The sequence below is a fragment of the Cryptotermes secundus genome, unplaced genomic scaffold (genome assembly GCF_002891405.2).
Source record: "Cryptotermes secundus unplaced genomic scaffold, Csec_1.0 scaffold33, whole genome shotgun sequence".
NCBI lineage: Eukaryota > Metazoa > Arthropoda > Insecta > Blattodea > Kalotermitidae > Cryptotermes > Cryptotermes secundus.
Window position 1 is genome coordinate 2,032,510 of NW_019727088.1, and position 14,498 is coordinate 2,047,007.

General features: G+C 40.4%; 2 protein-coding genes across 16 annotated transcripts in view; one reads left to right on the forward strand and one right to left on the reverse strand.

Annotated features, from left to right (window-relative positions):
• LOC111864251 overlaps window positions 1-7,453 on the forward strand; it is a 41,141-nt gene extending 33,688 nt beyond the window's left edge. The window contains exons 3-4 of one of the 5 annotated variants that reach the window (XM_033751363.1): window positions 5,438-6,004; window positions 7,326-7,453. In XM_033751363.1, coding sequence (XP_033607254.1) covers window positions 5,438-6,004; window positions 7,326-7,373 — 615 coding nt within the window. In that variant the 3' untranslated portion in view covers window positions 7,374-7,453. Of the gene's footprint in view, window positions 1-5,437; window positions 7,146-7,325 lie in introns of those variants that run through there. The other 4 variants (XM_023851340.2, XM_023851341.2, XM_023851342.2 and 1 more) reach the window with 4 other exon arrangements.
• Window positions 7,454-12,855: 5,402 nt separating this feature from the next.
• LOC111864255 (NAD kinase) overlaps window positions 12,856-14,498 on the reverse strand; it is a 135,197-nt gene continuing 133,554 nt past the window's right edge. For all 11 annotated transcript variants that reach the window (XM_023851348.2, XM_023851346.2, XM_023851349.2 and 8 more), the window contains one exon: window positions 12,856-13,313. The gene's annotated coding sequence lies outside the window, so the exon portion shown is untranslated. The remainder of the gene's footprint in view (window positions 13,314-14,498) is intronic.

Consider the following 14,498-nt stretch of genomic DNA (forward strand, 5'->3'; position numbering starts at 1 on the left):
TTGACAACTATTCGCTTTCGTCTTCCATATATCCTACAGCTTCGTTTCTACCTTTACAAAATTCCTCTTTACTTCTTGCTTCGTTTCAAAGTCATTTTCCGACTGACGGTTGGCCAGTCAGTTTCTCTTAATTTAGAGCCCATTCAGAAAGAAGATTAAAGAAAATAAATTTCGGTGGTGCTGGTGTAAGACATCAGCCTAGTGATCAGAAGGTCCCTGTTTCAAAACCAGTAGGATTTTTGTGAAAGAAAAAATGAAGAAGACAAACAGCAGGACAAGAAGTGAAGAGTGTGACGGTAAGGGAGGAGAGATGGAGCGGTGGGTATGGAAGATTTTTGCGGCCTCTCGTTAAAACACTCGCCTAAGCGGGTATACGCTTTCATTAAAATCCACGAGGGATTATGGATGCAGCGTTCACAAGATCCCTACACTGGTCCATATCCTGATCCAGATTAATCCAGCCCATACCACTCCATCCTATTTCTTTAACATCTACCCTACTATTATATTTCCAGCTACGTCTGGATCTTCCTAGTGATCTCTTTCCTTCTGGATTTCCCTCCAAAATCCTGTTAATCATTCATTCAGTCATTCATTCATCAGTGGCTCTAAAGCCCTTTGTTGGGCCCTGGCCTCTTCTTGAGTTTCGCATTCCTTTTTTATACACACGGTAGGTCTTACTGGGTGAACCCACAATCCCAGTGTTCGAGCGAGCGAAGACAGTTCATGCCTTAGACCGCGCGTCCACTGTGATCGACCCAAAACCCTGCATGGACTCTCTACTTCCGAAGGCGTGCTACATGCCCTGCCTAACTTCCTTCTTGACTTGATCATAGTGCAAATACCAGGATAGTCCACTTTGATTTTCGCTCAGTTGAGGTTTATGATAACTGCATTTTAAAAATTCTAATCGTGTGTTCCATATTCAGCTCACTGATACTTAAGGGTTTGCAAAAAAATCACAAGTGATAGAGCTTCTGTCTTCACGTTTGCTTTCAGTGAGGAAGAAAGTAAACAAAATAACCTGATCTTGTAGGACACATAAAGTGAAGGAGCCCAGTTTGTATCCCCACAGACATGTTAAACTTCTGTCGTATTTTGACGGTTTCGGGACGTCCAGTCTTTTGGCTGGCGTTTGTCTTCTTTAAGGATGTAAAAATTTATCGAATATAAGTAGAATTAGTTAACTTAATGAAAAACAGATATAATTATGGAATAGTTTTGCGTTAGATTTCTGGCTTTCGTTTCCAGAATGGCTGGAACATATCACACAATAATTAATGTGCGTACGTGTATGTGTATGTGCATGTGTTTGTAAGGGGGCGTCTAGGCTGGTAAATTCCTCTGGTGAGGTGCACTGATGCCAGTAGGTGCATACCATTAAGTGCCAGAAGACCATCCGTTAAGTAGGGCTCTGCTGGCAAAACCTAGCTGCTCCGTCTCGTGGTGACTCCTGGGCAACACTTTCTGGGGTGAGAGCACAGATATGGCAGGCGCAGCGGGTTGAATGGCGAGTATCTGGCGCCTTCAAACGGGACTCTGTGGCAAAGGGAAAGAAACCCCCTACAGAAAAACCGAGGGTGGGAGGTTCTTTAGGATTGGTGAAGTCAATCTCCATAAGGGAGTACACCCTGACAGAAAAACATTGGTCCTTCTGAGTTAAGGGGGTTGGGTAAAGGCTAACAAACTTTCCAGAAAACATTACTTGTTCAGACCCCCACCAAAAGGGAGGCAAAGTTTAACTTAAAAGGACCGTATAGCCAAAGAAGAAGAAGAAGACGCCCGCGTGTGTGTGTCTCTCTCTTTAGACACAAATGGTCTCGGATTCGATCATGCCATGTGTTTCCTGTCAAAATAAACAACGGACACAATAGGAGCTTAGCCTGAAGGTCCAAAACCACTAATAACAAGAGACCCTCAATAGACATGGTACTGCACCAGTTACACCCACCCCTGATCCTCACACCGCAAGATAAATCCTACTGTTGCCTTTCAACTCCTTCTCCTGCTTCCAATTGGACATGTTCCCAGAAGAATTCTACATGAATTTAGCTTTTCTTCATCAGCTTACATCTTTCATCTCCCCAGTCTTGGCACGTGCTTCGTCCGTCTCAACTTCCTCGACATGAGCATCATAATAACATCTGGTGAAGATTATATATTATGGAGCTTTCATTAGATTCAGCCAACTCGACAAGGAAACATTTTGTCTTTCCTCTCAAGTACGAAATAATGAATCTTGTCAGCACGAAGTGGGTTGCCACTTCCGGTATTAATCGTCCCCAGCGGCACCCTAGCCTCCAGAACGGATGGAAATCCATCTGCACTTCTGACCCACCTTCACTGTGTTGATCTGGTGGCCTACATGATGGGTATGTGGTCCACTCACTCACACTGCCCACAAACTTAGCCTTAGCCTTCAACATAGGCAACCCTCTCGAAGTTTATAAGCAATCTCTCGTGAACCTCTGGAATTGGGTTTCTGAAAAAGCACCGCGGATGGCAAAACTAAGACATCATGAGAAAGTGGGCTTTAAGGGAACTACAGTTAAACCTCGTTATGGGGCCTCATTGCCGATGTCCGGTGTAACCGAGTGAAGGGGTATTCACAGAAGTATACCATAGTTCTACATAACCAATACACGCAATAGACGTAGAAACACAGAAGTGACTACATATTTTTTATATTTGGATTATTTTTAATTTAAAATAGTTTCATAACTACAAGACGTTCTTGGTGCCTCAACGTCTCTAATAATTCACAGTTGTACACAGCCAGATTTTTTCCGCTATATCAGGTTCCGTTATAACGAGGGTTTACTCTATTGTTAACACTCATGAAAGACCAAATTGCTGTTCCTTCCCTACACACAAAAAGTATCATATGCAATAACCTCTTTAAGAACACATTAGACATTGAAGAGCTTATAAGTAGCGTCACAAAACGGCGAGCCGCAGAGATAAATGTGGTAACTAGAAAACTGGTTTTCCGATGTCATTACACCTCTGCCTCCTGCAAGTGTGGATTTCTTGCTGCGATATTTTACCCCGTGTACGCGAAATGGAAACCGCCGATACAGAAAACCAAATGCAGCGGTTGACCAAAGTGCATACAAAGTGAATATTTTGGATCCTTAAAATCTGCTATTTCCAGAACCACTGTTTCTGAGGGACTGTTGGGTTCTCATGCGGTGACAACAAATTTATATACATTAATAAGAATTGGCTCTTGAAAAGCGTTGTACCACCCATACCATGAACTGAGTGAGTGGCCGAGCCAGTCACTGTTGTATGGATTAATTAACATATTGCAGAGAGAGATAGAGAAATATAGGAATGAGGAAAAACAGAAAGCAAGGTGGATAGAAAGAAATATATAAGTGAAAATGTCTCGAAATATTTCCACCAATGGAGTGAAATCCTCGTTGAAAGCTGACTCCAGTTCATGCACAATATAATTTGTTATAATTCTGCCTTACTACGAACGCCACAAAGCCGACTCAAGTAACGGACTTCTGCAGACGTAATCTAGAGTGCAGCAAAAGTTGTGATCGCGGCTTCGAAATTTTGCGTGTTTGCTTCTGTGTTGTTCTGTGAAACTGGGAGCCATTCGCTACGTCCGGCCAAGAGTACGAACAGGCCGCGGAAAACCTCTGCGGTTAGATGAGACAGAGACTCCAAATCAGGGTGTAGCCTAGCGACAGAGTAAAGGATGAAGAGAAAGAAAAAGTCAGGCGCAGGAAGACAGAGAGAAAGAAGGGTGGAAGAACAAATGAAATCCTCCTCGCTCCTTCAGATCTTTTTATCTTTTGCTACTGTCGGTCTTGGCTCCCAGAAACATCGAAGTGATCACGGAAGAGTATATTCATCATCAGTAGTTAAAGGCAGCAGGATGCGGTGCCGTTATCCTTAATTCAGGAATTATGATTGTTTATCCTTAAATGCTTCATGATGTCAGCGCTCCACCACAATGGACAACGCATGTGTTACTCACTTGTTTCCGTTCCTGCATGCATCAACATTTGTTAAGATTATCAAGGCCACGAAATTAAAATTAACAGAATTAAGCGTCTCCTCTTGACCAGCTGCAGTGCAAAAGGAAGAACGTGACTGACTAAATTGTTATTATTATTATTGCTGAAAAGCTTTGTGTATAATAAAGTATCCATACAATGTCTAGAGATAAACAGTCTTGAAGAAGTAAGGTCATACTCGCATAAGCAGCTGCTAACAACAGGAAGAACATTTACCTAGTGCTCTTGGGGCATAGGATGGAGGGAAAAAGAAAGGGGAGTGACTGTAAGGAAACAGAATGCAACATTCGAAGCTAATGAGATGATCCATCCATCCATTCATCCATGGCCCTACAGTCCTTCTGTTGGACCTTGGTCGCTTTTCAGTTTCTTAATCCTATATATAGTTGGTACGACTCCTTGGACGGGGGATTAGCCCGTCGCAAGGCCGCTACCTACACACAGAATAAACGCACATAGACATCTATGCCTTGGGTGGGATTCGAACCCGCGATCCCAGCGTTCGAGCGAGCGAAGATAATGCATGCCTTAGACCGCGCGGCTTCTGTGATTGGCATGGAATGAACTATGGAATCTAAAATTTACTTTTTGTGAATGAGATAAAATGTAAAAGTTGCCCTAGCTTAATCACTACGTGTGAGCATAGGGGACTTGAGGTATGGGAGTCTTGATATGAAGCTCCATGCATTTTTAACCTCGGTGCTAGTTGAAAGTGAATGCTGAGATCAGTGCCTCTTCGGCCTTATCGCACCCTATGAATGGGCCCTCACCGACAACTGATATGAAGCTAGATGACAGCAGAGCCGTTAAACGAAAGCGCCCGTATCCTTCCGGGAATAGAACGTCAGTCGTGCAGACTCGAATCGCTGACTCGTATTTGCTATGTCCACGACTGGAAATATTCCACCGCTACCTATTCACTACGTATACGAAGGCAAAGCTGTCTGTGTGATATTAAGGCGTATGGGAGAGTGGTGGTAAGACGCCACGCGTCCTTAAACTTCTCGCTAGATGTAGGATCACATTCACTCCCCGGGAGCTTTAGCCCTTTTCCCGGGAAAGAACTTCTCTCCGGCATCCCATACTCATTCCAATCATCGTAAACTCATGGTTTACAAAACCCACCACTGGTATCTATCAGTGTGCACATACTAACACGCTATTTCTAGGCAATCGAAGTTCCAAAATATCATAAGTTGTATCTATTATTTTCTGTTCCTTAGTTCATTCCAAAGAATCTGTGAAAGGCCGAGGCAACGTGTAACATTTTGTAAGGTCCTGTACTTTGAAGGGGAACAGCTGTTAGCCCCCCGACAAATCTTCAAGACGAATGCCGTCGTCTGTCCGTGACCGCTTATCCAGTATATTTACAACAATAAATGTGTGCTCTTCACTGATTTCAGGCCGAGACTGACGAAGAATACGAGCGGTGGGTGAAGACTCTGGCTGTCGAACTAATGAGTCAGACGCCGCTCGAAGCAATCAGGTTCCTGGACATTTTAGGTATCACCGCTACCATCGCTGCAAGAAGAGGGTACGAAGGTGAGGGGGTTTGCATGAGGAGAGTGCCAGGCGACGAGAGGGACATCTCGCTCAGGAACTCTCCAGAAGACTTCCATCGCCCTCGAAAACACGCTCAGCTGCAGCGTGAAAACAACTGCACATCGAACTATGAGAGGGGTCGCGCGAAACAGAGAGTGCTGGTGAAGAACCGTGTTTGTGACTGCAAAGAAAAGAGACTAAGAGCACAGAGCAGTGACCCAGTGCGTAAGATGTCGGACAGCGACTCTGAGCTGGAAGACGCGGACGAGAAAGAAGTGGCAGCACTGCTTCGGAAGTGCCAGCAGGTGGATAACTACGTCCCAGTTCGCGAAAAGAGACGCCTCTTCGAGTCCCTCTGCCGGCAGGGACGTCGTCTAGCGCAGAGTAGCGACAATCTCTGCAGGAGCACTGGGACTGCGGAGGTGAAGGTGAGGCGCAAGAAGCGGGCCAGATCCTTACACGACCTCAGTAGGAGCAACGTGGCTGTGAGAGAGATATGTCGGTACTTCGAGGCACGCGGACAGCTTGCACAAGATGTCAGTCAACAAATCGTTAGGCTTGCTATCTGAAGGAGAAAGTAGTGTAATATTGGGTTGGTGAGTTGTTGAAAAGCATCACGTGATATGGGAGACCACACGCAGGCAGCCACGTTGAATGGCGTCTGACGCTGTTTTGGTAGCTTAAGGCCTGTCTTTTCGGAGGTTCTTACGTTTTATACTCTGGGGTGTGGTCTTTGGTGTAGTGTGTTCTGACGTCATTTAGTGATAAGGTGATGAACCGTGCCTAATGTAATGCAGAGTTGCCATGACAGTTGTACCATGAAGGAATATGTTGTTGTAGAGCCAGATAAATGCACCATGTGTACAAACCTACATTTAATTCTCCACCAGTGCAACTCTTACGGCAATCCTGTATTTTTTTTGCGACTGTTATCGCCAAAATGATGTCAATGCACACTAAACCCAAAACCCCACCCAAGTGTGTAAAACATAAGAACCGCTGACAAGACAGGTCCCAAGGTACCAGGACAGTGTCAGACACCATCCAACATGGCTGTCTGTATGTGGTCACCCATCCCTATAATAGGCAGCACCCAGTCACAAGACGCTCTGCACCCACCAACACAGCATTACAGCAGATAAGGTTTTATGCATCTGCCATGTTCTTACTTTTTGTATGATAAAAAGAGGCCTTGGTAAATTTGTCTGGCACTATATGTAGCACCTTTGAGGATACTACTAGTAGCTCAACGGCCATCGCCTGCTTCGAGGAGAGAGGCTTATCAGTCTGGTAGAAGCAGGTAGCAGAATGTGAGGAAAGCATTTCGGTTTTCCAAAAATTAAATCTTTTTTAAATTTATATTACAAGTAAATATCCTATAGAAAGATCTTATGTGCAATTTACATTTGAGACAAAAATGTATCTGTAGCATTTATTTGAGTGTATTTGTTTTCCTGTCTTGGGCAGGGCTAAGGAGAAGGTGAAGTCAAACATTAAGTCTTATACTCATAACAGTGCCTGTGAAATAATCATTGTCACAAATATAAATCACTGCGTCCAATGTGACCTGTAATTACAGGTCACATTGGACGCAGTGATTTATATTTGTGACAATGATTATTTCACAGGCANCATTGTCAGTTTGGGAGTGTGCATACCTTTGGTGAGCAAATGAGACACATGTATTTAGTTTCAAAAACAATCTTACTTTTTGGATAAACCACATTCAAAAGCTATTTTTCTTTTCAGGTTTATTGTATGACACCCTCAGACTGTATATTATTGAAAGGTGGGTGACTGATGAATAATGGATTGGAAAGGATTTGGAAGGAGACATGAATGGCCTAATTGAGGTGCTATCCTGGCATTTGTCTGGAGATGGACCCCCCCCCCCCAAAAAAAAATAAAACATCTCAGGATAGCTGATTTCTCATCTGAGATTAAAACCAAGTACATCCCAAACAAAAGTCTAGAGCTTATTGCTATGCCAGTTTACTTGGTGCTGTGACTGATCTTGATTTACAGATTTGTGTGTATACTTACGTTTTTCAGCACCATAATTTTATATGCAGCTGGTACAGTTCAGGCACCTAACATATTCTCACCCTTTACAAGGTCATAACAGTTAAGATTTTATGCCTCTCAAAAGATGAGGTTGATAGACAAGAGAATCAATGAAGCTGTCTTCAAAATGATGTTGCTCATACTCTTGAGAAGTCAGACTAGCAACTGAAAAGCCTGAAACAGCCCTAATGCAATCCATCGCAGAATATTTGGAACAGTAATTCCCTACTGTGAATTGCCAGTACTCACTATATCACAGATGTGTTAAACTGTTTGTTTGATGTATACTTGTTAATTCAATCAAAATCTCTGTTATTTACAAATTTTCATTACTTATACAGTAGAACTTGGTTATAACGTCATCAAAGGGACGTAAAAATAGTGTCGTTATAAACGAATGTCGTCGTAACCGAAATGGGCACTTCCACAGTAGCCTTATGTTAGTCACGTAAAAATCTACCAAAAACCGAGTTAAAATGTTGCATTTTTTAGTGAAATACATAGTTAAGTACAGACTAACGTAACATTAACGCAGAATTGCCAAAATGTGTAATATCAAAGACATATTACAGCGCTTTTCACTGACAATACACACCGCACTAATACTGTATATTAAAGGTAGGCCTACTCACCAAATTGCAGTAGATAACATCAATTATTGTGCCTTACTGTACCTAGATACGAGTACAGTAATCAGTTATCTTCATCTGTTTCCTGTTACTTGCCCAATACACACTTTCTAAATTACGTTCTATGTCCATATCAGAGAAATTCAGGAATGAAAATGACGTTACATACGAGGTTGATGCATTTGTGCATGTCGTACTAAGCAAGGTATAAAAACAGTTACTTTATGAAGAATTAGTTCGTACCATTGAATATTTGATGCAATAGACAAGGTGTCGCAGAAACCGATGTTGCTATAACCAAGTTTTACTGTATAGCAAAGGATTTTAAAATTAATTATTTATAGTAAAGAATGTGGCATATGTGCTTATTAATAACCGTAAACGATTAATGTGGTACTATATATGTTCTTCCCATCATTCAAATATAAGACACTGATGGAATGTATGGGCTTGCAAGTTTGTCCCAAAACCAGTCAACAAACATACAAAGGTATGAATCAGAGCTGCACACTGAAGGAACTGCATTTTACAAATTTATTAGAGACGTGACTGTAGTAAAATTATTCATATATTTAAAACGTAAGAGACAGTATGGCAGTTACTGCATGTACAGGGGAACGCCCTTCTACTGTTGCTTGATTTCAAGCTTTCCGTCATCTAATGTTGTTTCAATGATTCCAGGTCAATATGGTTAGTGTTAAAAGACTTCCATTTAAGATTTCAGTTTAGTGTTAAAATCCATAAAGTTTTACGTTTCCTTACCCTGAGAACAGAGATGCCTGGTCACTTTTCTTGCACCCCCACAAACTTTCATTTTCTGGAAGTCTTTGAAGATTACAGTAAAGACATTTTCCCCCTTAATTTATACATGATTGAGATGTTATAATGAAGAACTCTTCATGACTGTATATGTATTATGTGATTTAAGATGATAGTTTTGTACTTAGTCTTGTGTGATAGTTCTTATATTTATGATACAATATAAATAAATTCTAAAAAATACCTTCATACAAGTTATGCCAATATACGTGATTTTAAAAAACTACCTATGGACCAGAGTCATTCCACGGACAGTAGCTTAGTCAATCACAAAATACTCCACCTTTGCATGGAACCAAAAGTATTATTACTTTGTTCATAAGGGCCCACTACCATGGTACTGCACTGGTCCTAGTGTGAACTACATGAACACATTACATCCTCAAACCCTGTTCCTCTGAGATCCATTTTAATGTTATCCTCCCATCTGGAATGAAATTCCCCTAAGCTGTCTCTTGTCTTGAGGTCTTCTGACAAAAATTTGTATGCATTGTCACCACTCATATGTGCTACGTGCTCTGCCCATTTCATCTTCTTTGATTTAATCACCCTCATTACATTTGGTGAACAGTGCAAATTATGAAGCTGCACTCATTCATGGAGCTGAGCCCATCTTGAGGAGATGGCAATTGTGCAGCTAATCAAGAACTTCCCAGCATTTTATGGAATCTGAAGGTTTATTACTTTGTTCATAAGAACCCTCCATTGGTCCCTATCCTGAGCCAGATCGATCCAATCCATACCATCCCATCCTATCTCTCGAAGATCCACTTCAATATTGTCCACCCACCTACGTCTTGTTTTTCCCAGTGGTCTCTTTCCTCCTAACTTTCCCAAAAATATCCTATATTCATTTTTCAGCCCCATTTGTGCTACATGCCCTTCCCACCTCATCCTCCTTGACTTCATCATTCTAATTATACCTGGAGAAGAGTACAAGTTATGAAGCTCCTCATTATGCAGTTTTCTCCAACCTCCTGTCACTTCATCTCTCTTCGGTCCAAATATTCTCAACACCCTGTTCTCGAACACCCTCAGTCTATGTTCCTCTCTTAAAGTCAGAGACCAAGTTTCACACCCATACAGAACCAGAGGCAAACTTACAGTTTTCTATATTCTAATTTTTGTTTTTAGACAGCAGACAAGGACACAAAAGGTCCTGGACTGAATGGTAGCAAGCATTATCCAAATTCAATCTCTTAATTTCCTCATGAATCAGGATTTGATTTGTTATCATCATTCCCAAATATCTGAACTGTGCCACATTTTTAAACACCTATTACCTAGCTTTATGTCATGATTTTGCCCTGCATTTTGGTGATGAGACAGCAGAATATACCGTATTTACGCATGTATAGGCCGCACATTTTTTGCCAAAAATTCAGGAGGAAAACTGGGGTGCGAAATCACACTTCATTTAAAAAAAATTATATTTGCCAAATNCTATATTCTAATTTTTGTTTTTAGACAGCAGACAAGGACACAAAAGGTCCTGGACTGAATGGTAGCAAGCATTATCCAAATTCAATCTCTTAATTTCCTCATGAATCAGGATTTGATTTGTTATCATCATTCCCAAATATCTGAACTGTGCCACATTTTTAAACACCTATTACCTAGCTTTATGTCATGATTTTGCCCTGCATTTTGGTGATGAGACAGCAGAATATACCGTATTTACGCATGTATAGGCCGCACATTTTTTGCCAAAAATTCAGGAGGAAAACTGGGGTGCGAAATCACACTTCATTTAAAAAAAATTATATTTGCCAAATTTCGGAATAATTTCTACTCCTGAAATAATATTCCAAGAAAATTATTTTTTCTATAATTTGTCTGAAAATTGTGCTGCGGCCTATACACGCACGCGGCCTATACATGCGTAAATACGGTACTTGGTTTTCTCTGTGTTTACTTCTAGACCAACCTCCTTACTAGCATCAATAAAAAAGTTTGTGTGTTTCTCTTTACGGTATCTATATTATCAACCAGTAGATTCACATCATCAGCATAGACCACAGCTGATGTGTCCCATCTAATTTCAGTCCCACTTGGTTGTCTTGGAGCTTCCTAATGGCATATTCTAAAGCAAAATAGAAAAGCAGTGGCGATAAAGCATCTCCTTGTTTTGGACCAGTCTGGATAGGGAAATGATCAGACAAATGCTTACCTATACGGACCCCACCAAAAGTCTTGTGTACTGTTTCCTCCTCTTGCATACACAAAAATATAGCTAAATCCTGCCAGGACAGCCTGAACACTGCTACTGAATCCGGCCACTACATCTTATACTCGTCCTAAAAATACGGCTACCTTGTATAGATGTGCAGTATACACACATATCCCTTCCTATAGAAACAGAACTGAGAGATGTCTCACAACCACAGTCCCCACCAAATCTCATACTGATGGAGTAACCTCTTTCCATCAGAAGCACCAGTGCCATGGTACTATTAATTTCAGTATGCGTACTGTAGGATATTCCAAATGTTTTTGTCTAATATTTTTCTTACAGTAGATGTTATAATACTAAATATATTATGTATATTATGAATATTTACAAAATATATTACGGAATTCTGACTAACCAAACTAACCACAAACCAACAATAACATGACCAACAGAATTCATATTTCCTACAGAGACGGCACATACAAAATCAACAGCATCACTAGATGAAACATGTAACCACCTATAAAACTATACAGAGCCATAAACCAGAAGACCACAGTCTTAATTTTCACCTCTGTGAAAACCTTACTCTGTTGAGTGTAGCTACAAATGTTATGTGAAACAGTCATGATACAAATAAAAATGTGCACTAAACCCTCTAAATAATAATAATGATGAAAACACCTAGTCCAGGAAAAATTCAATACAGTGCATTTATGTAGTTATATCAAGGGTGGGGGAGAAAAATAAAGAAAAGATAAAGAAGCTCAGATGGTAAAATGTGGGTCATTTCCTGCAGACAGGTTTATTTCTATGGTAGTATAAATACAAGTCACAGAACAATTCATTTTGTATTAAGGGAGTTTAAAACAACAAAGATTACTACAACATGTAATTTTATGATGTATTTATTTACAGGAAAATAAAATATGGACATGAGGAAATCTAATAAATCTAGTAATAAGGGCTCTTGAAATTATTCTTTTGAGGTTGCAGTGTTTAAGAATGCTGAACTGAGAACATGGCAGAAGAGACATATGTACAGTAAGTGCAGAACAATATTCACAGAAAAGTGAAGAAATCTTAAGAGGGTATATTTAGAGGAGAGCAGAAAATGAGGGACATTCCAGAAGACAGGAGAAAAAAATCAATGGCATTTTGAAAACTATGTGAAGGTAAAGCTGTCCTTGTGCTTAAGCAATTAAGCACTACGCCATGAAGGCATACGGAGGTGTGGTCAGCTTCATGCCCCGGCCGCTTTATCCGCAAGAAAAGAGCCCCCAGTACCAATTGAATAGGAGGTTGGGTGGACCCCAGAACTATGTGAAGGTTACAGGAAAAACAAACAAGCATGAAAAGCAGGAATCAGGGTGTCATGACAGCTGTAAACAGCCAAAAGACAATGATGAAACTATAAGGAAATATGAAAACATTCTGACTGATAACCAACTGTTTTATTCAAACATATTTCTTAATAAGAATACTGATAAATTAATATTTTACTTTCCAACAGGAAAACAACTGTGTGCAATACTGTATTAACATAACAAAGTGATACTTCTTAAAAGAATCAAATCACTGCAAATTTATTAAATGGGGAAAGGACACTTACACAGCATCATGATGATAAAATGCTATGAAGTTCAATACAGGTGTAAATAAAATATACAGCTCCAAATTTCAACATAACATCAGCCTTAAGTGTCTCCTCCTTCCTCCAGACCAGTCTAATCCATTTCTGTGAAACACAATCACATAAGTACTGCTGCAGGTTCAGCGTAAAATGAAGTCCTTCACGATTAGGACGATTATTACAATGATGAAGTATTGGTTTTTCACTCAAAAAGTGGAATTCAAATTAAACTATGTTTGAAGTCCAATTTATTCCACATATACTCAGTTATCTTTCTATTGCAGAATAATATTCAACACAACCTGCATTCATAGCATGGCAAAGACACATACACCGCAACACACCACCTCACATCAGACAAGGACAGCCATGTTTAGTAGAAGCCCATATGATCTCTGCAGCCTCTTAAGCCATTTCACCTAGAACAAACAATGGTGGTGTGTCCAATGTAAGGATTAGTTTTGAATGTACTTTCAGTGGCAGATCTCTACATCCAAACAACTCTGCACATTATTCCATTAAGTCTGTTACAGATTACAGCCAAGAAATGGTAGTATAGATAGGCAGGTTAAAGTTGTGGCTGGTTTTCCCATTACAGGAAAATTCATAAAGGGTTACAGTAAAAATACTTTTCTATATGATGAATATCACTCTCTTCAAAGCATGTCTATGTAAAATCCATCCCAGAAGGAATGAAGGTGCTGGGAAGAAGACTTTAGAAATTCTAGCCAAGGAGTTATTAAAATCATGCCAGGCTAGATTATTAACATGGTGACAGAAGCACAGTAATATTCCAATGATACTGCACACTTCAAAGATCAAGATATATTATTATTATTAGTAGTAGTAGCATTGGTTATATATATATATATATCATCAATATTACTTTTCTGCTTTATTGGTGATATATGTAAGACCTGTAAAGCCCTTCTCGAGAAGCTGGCTGAGAAATGTCCAACTATTATGGAACCAGCAGGCACTATAACAGGCCACCACATTGTTAATTAATACAAATTAATAAATTCTCAGTTCTGACATGGGAAAGCAGTCTTTGGTCCAACTGGTTTTAGTGGTGATAAGCCAATTTCTATAAGGTACTATGCAACTTGCAATCAAACCTCATTAAGTGAATGCACTTGGGCGCGCCAGAGCTCAAGTGGTTAGTCGCTGGCTTCCCACCGTGGTGGCCCAGGTTTGATCCCGGGTCTGGTCAAGTGGGATTTGTGGTGGACAAAGTGGTGCTGGAGTAGGTTTTCTCCGAGTACTTCGGTTTCCCCTGCCAATCTTCATTCCACCAACTGCTCCACAATCACCCTCGCCTATCATCTGGGGCTGGTACAATAGGCCAGAAGTGGCCACAGTACAAGGGACTTAGTCTCACCCCACTAGCAAAAAAAAAAAAGTGAATGCACTTAGAGTACAGGATTGTAATGGAACATTAAAGATGGAAAACAAAGGGTTAAGATACCACTGTTGGCTACTTAACAAATTTGTAGTCAGGATATCTACATGCTATAGTAATGCCACGAAATATTATAGAATTAACGTTTCTTAAACATTCTTAAGAGTTCTTCAGTTTTCCAATTGCATATCAAAATATTATT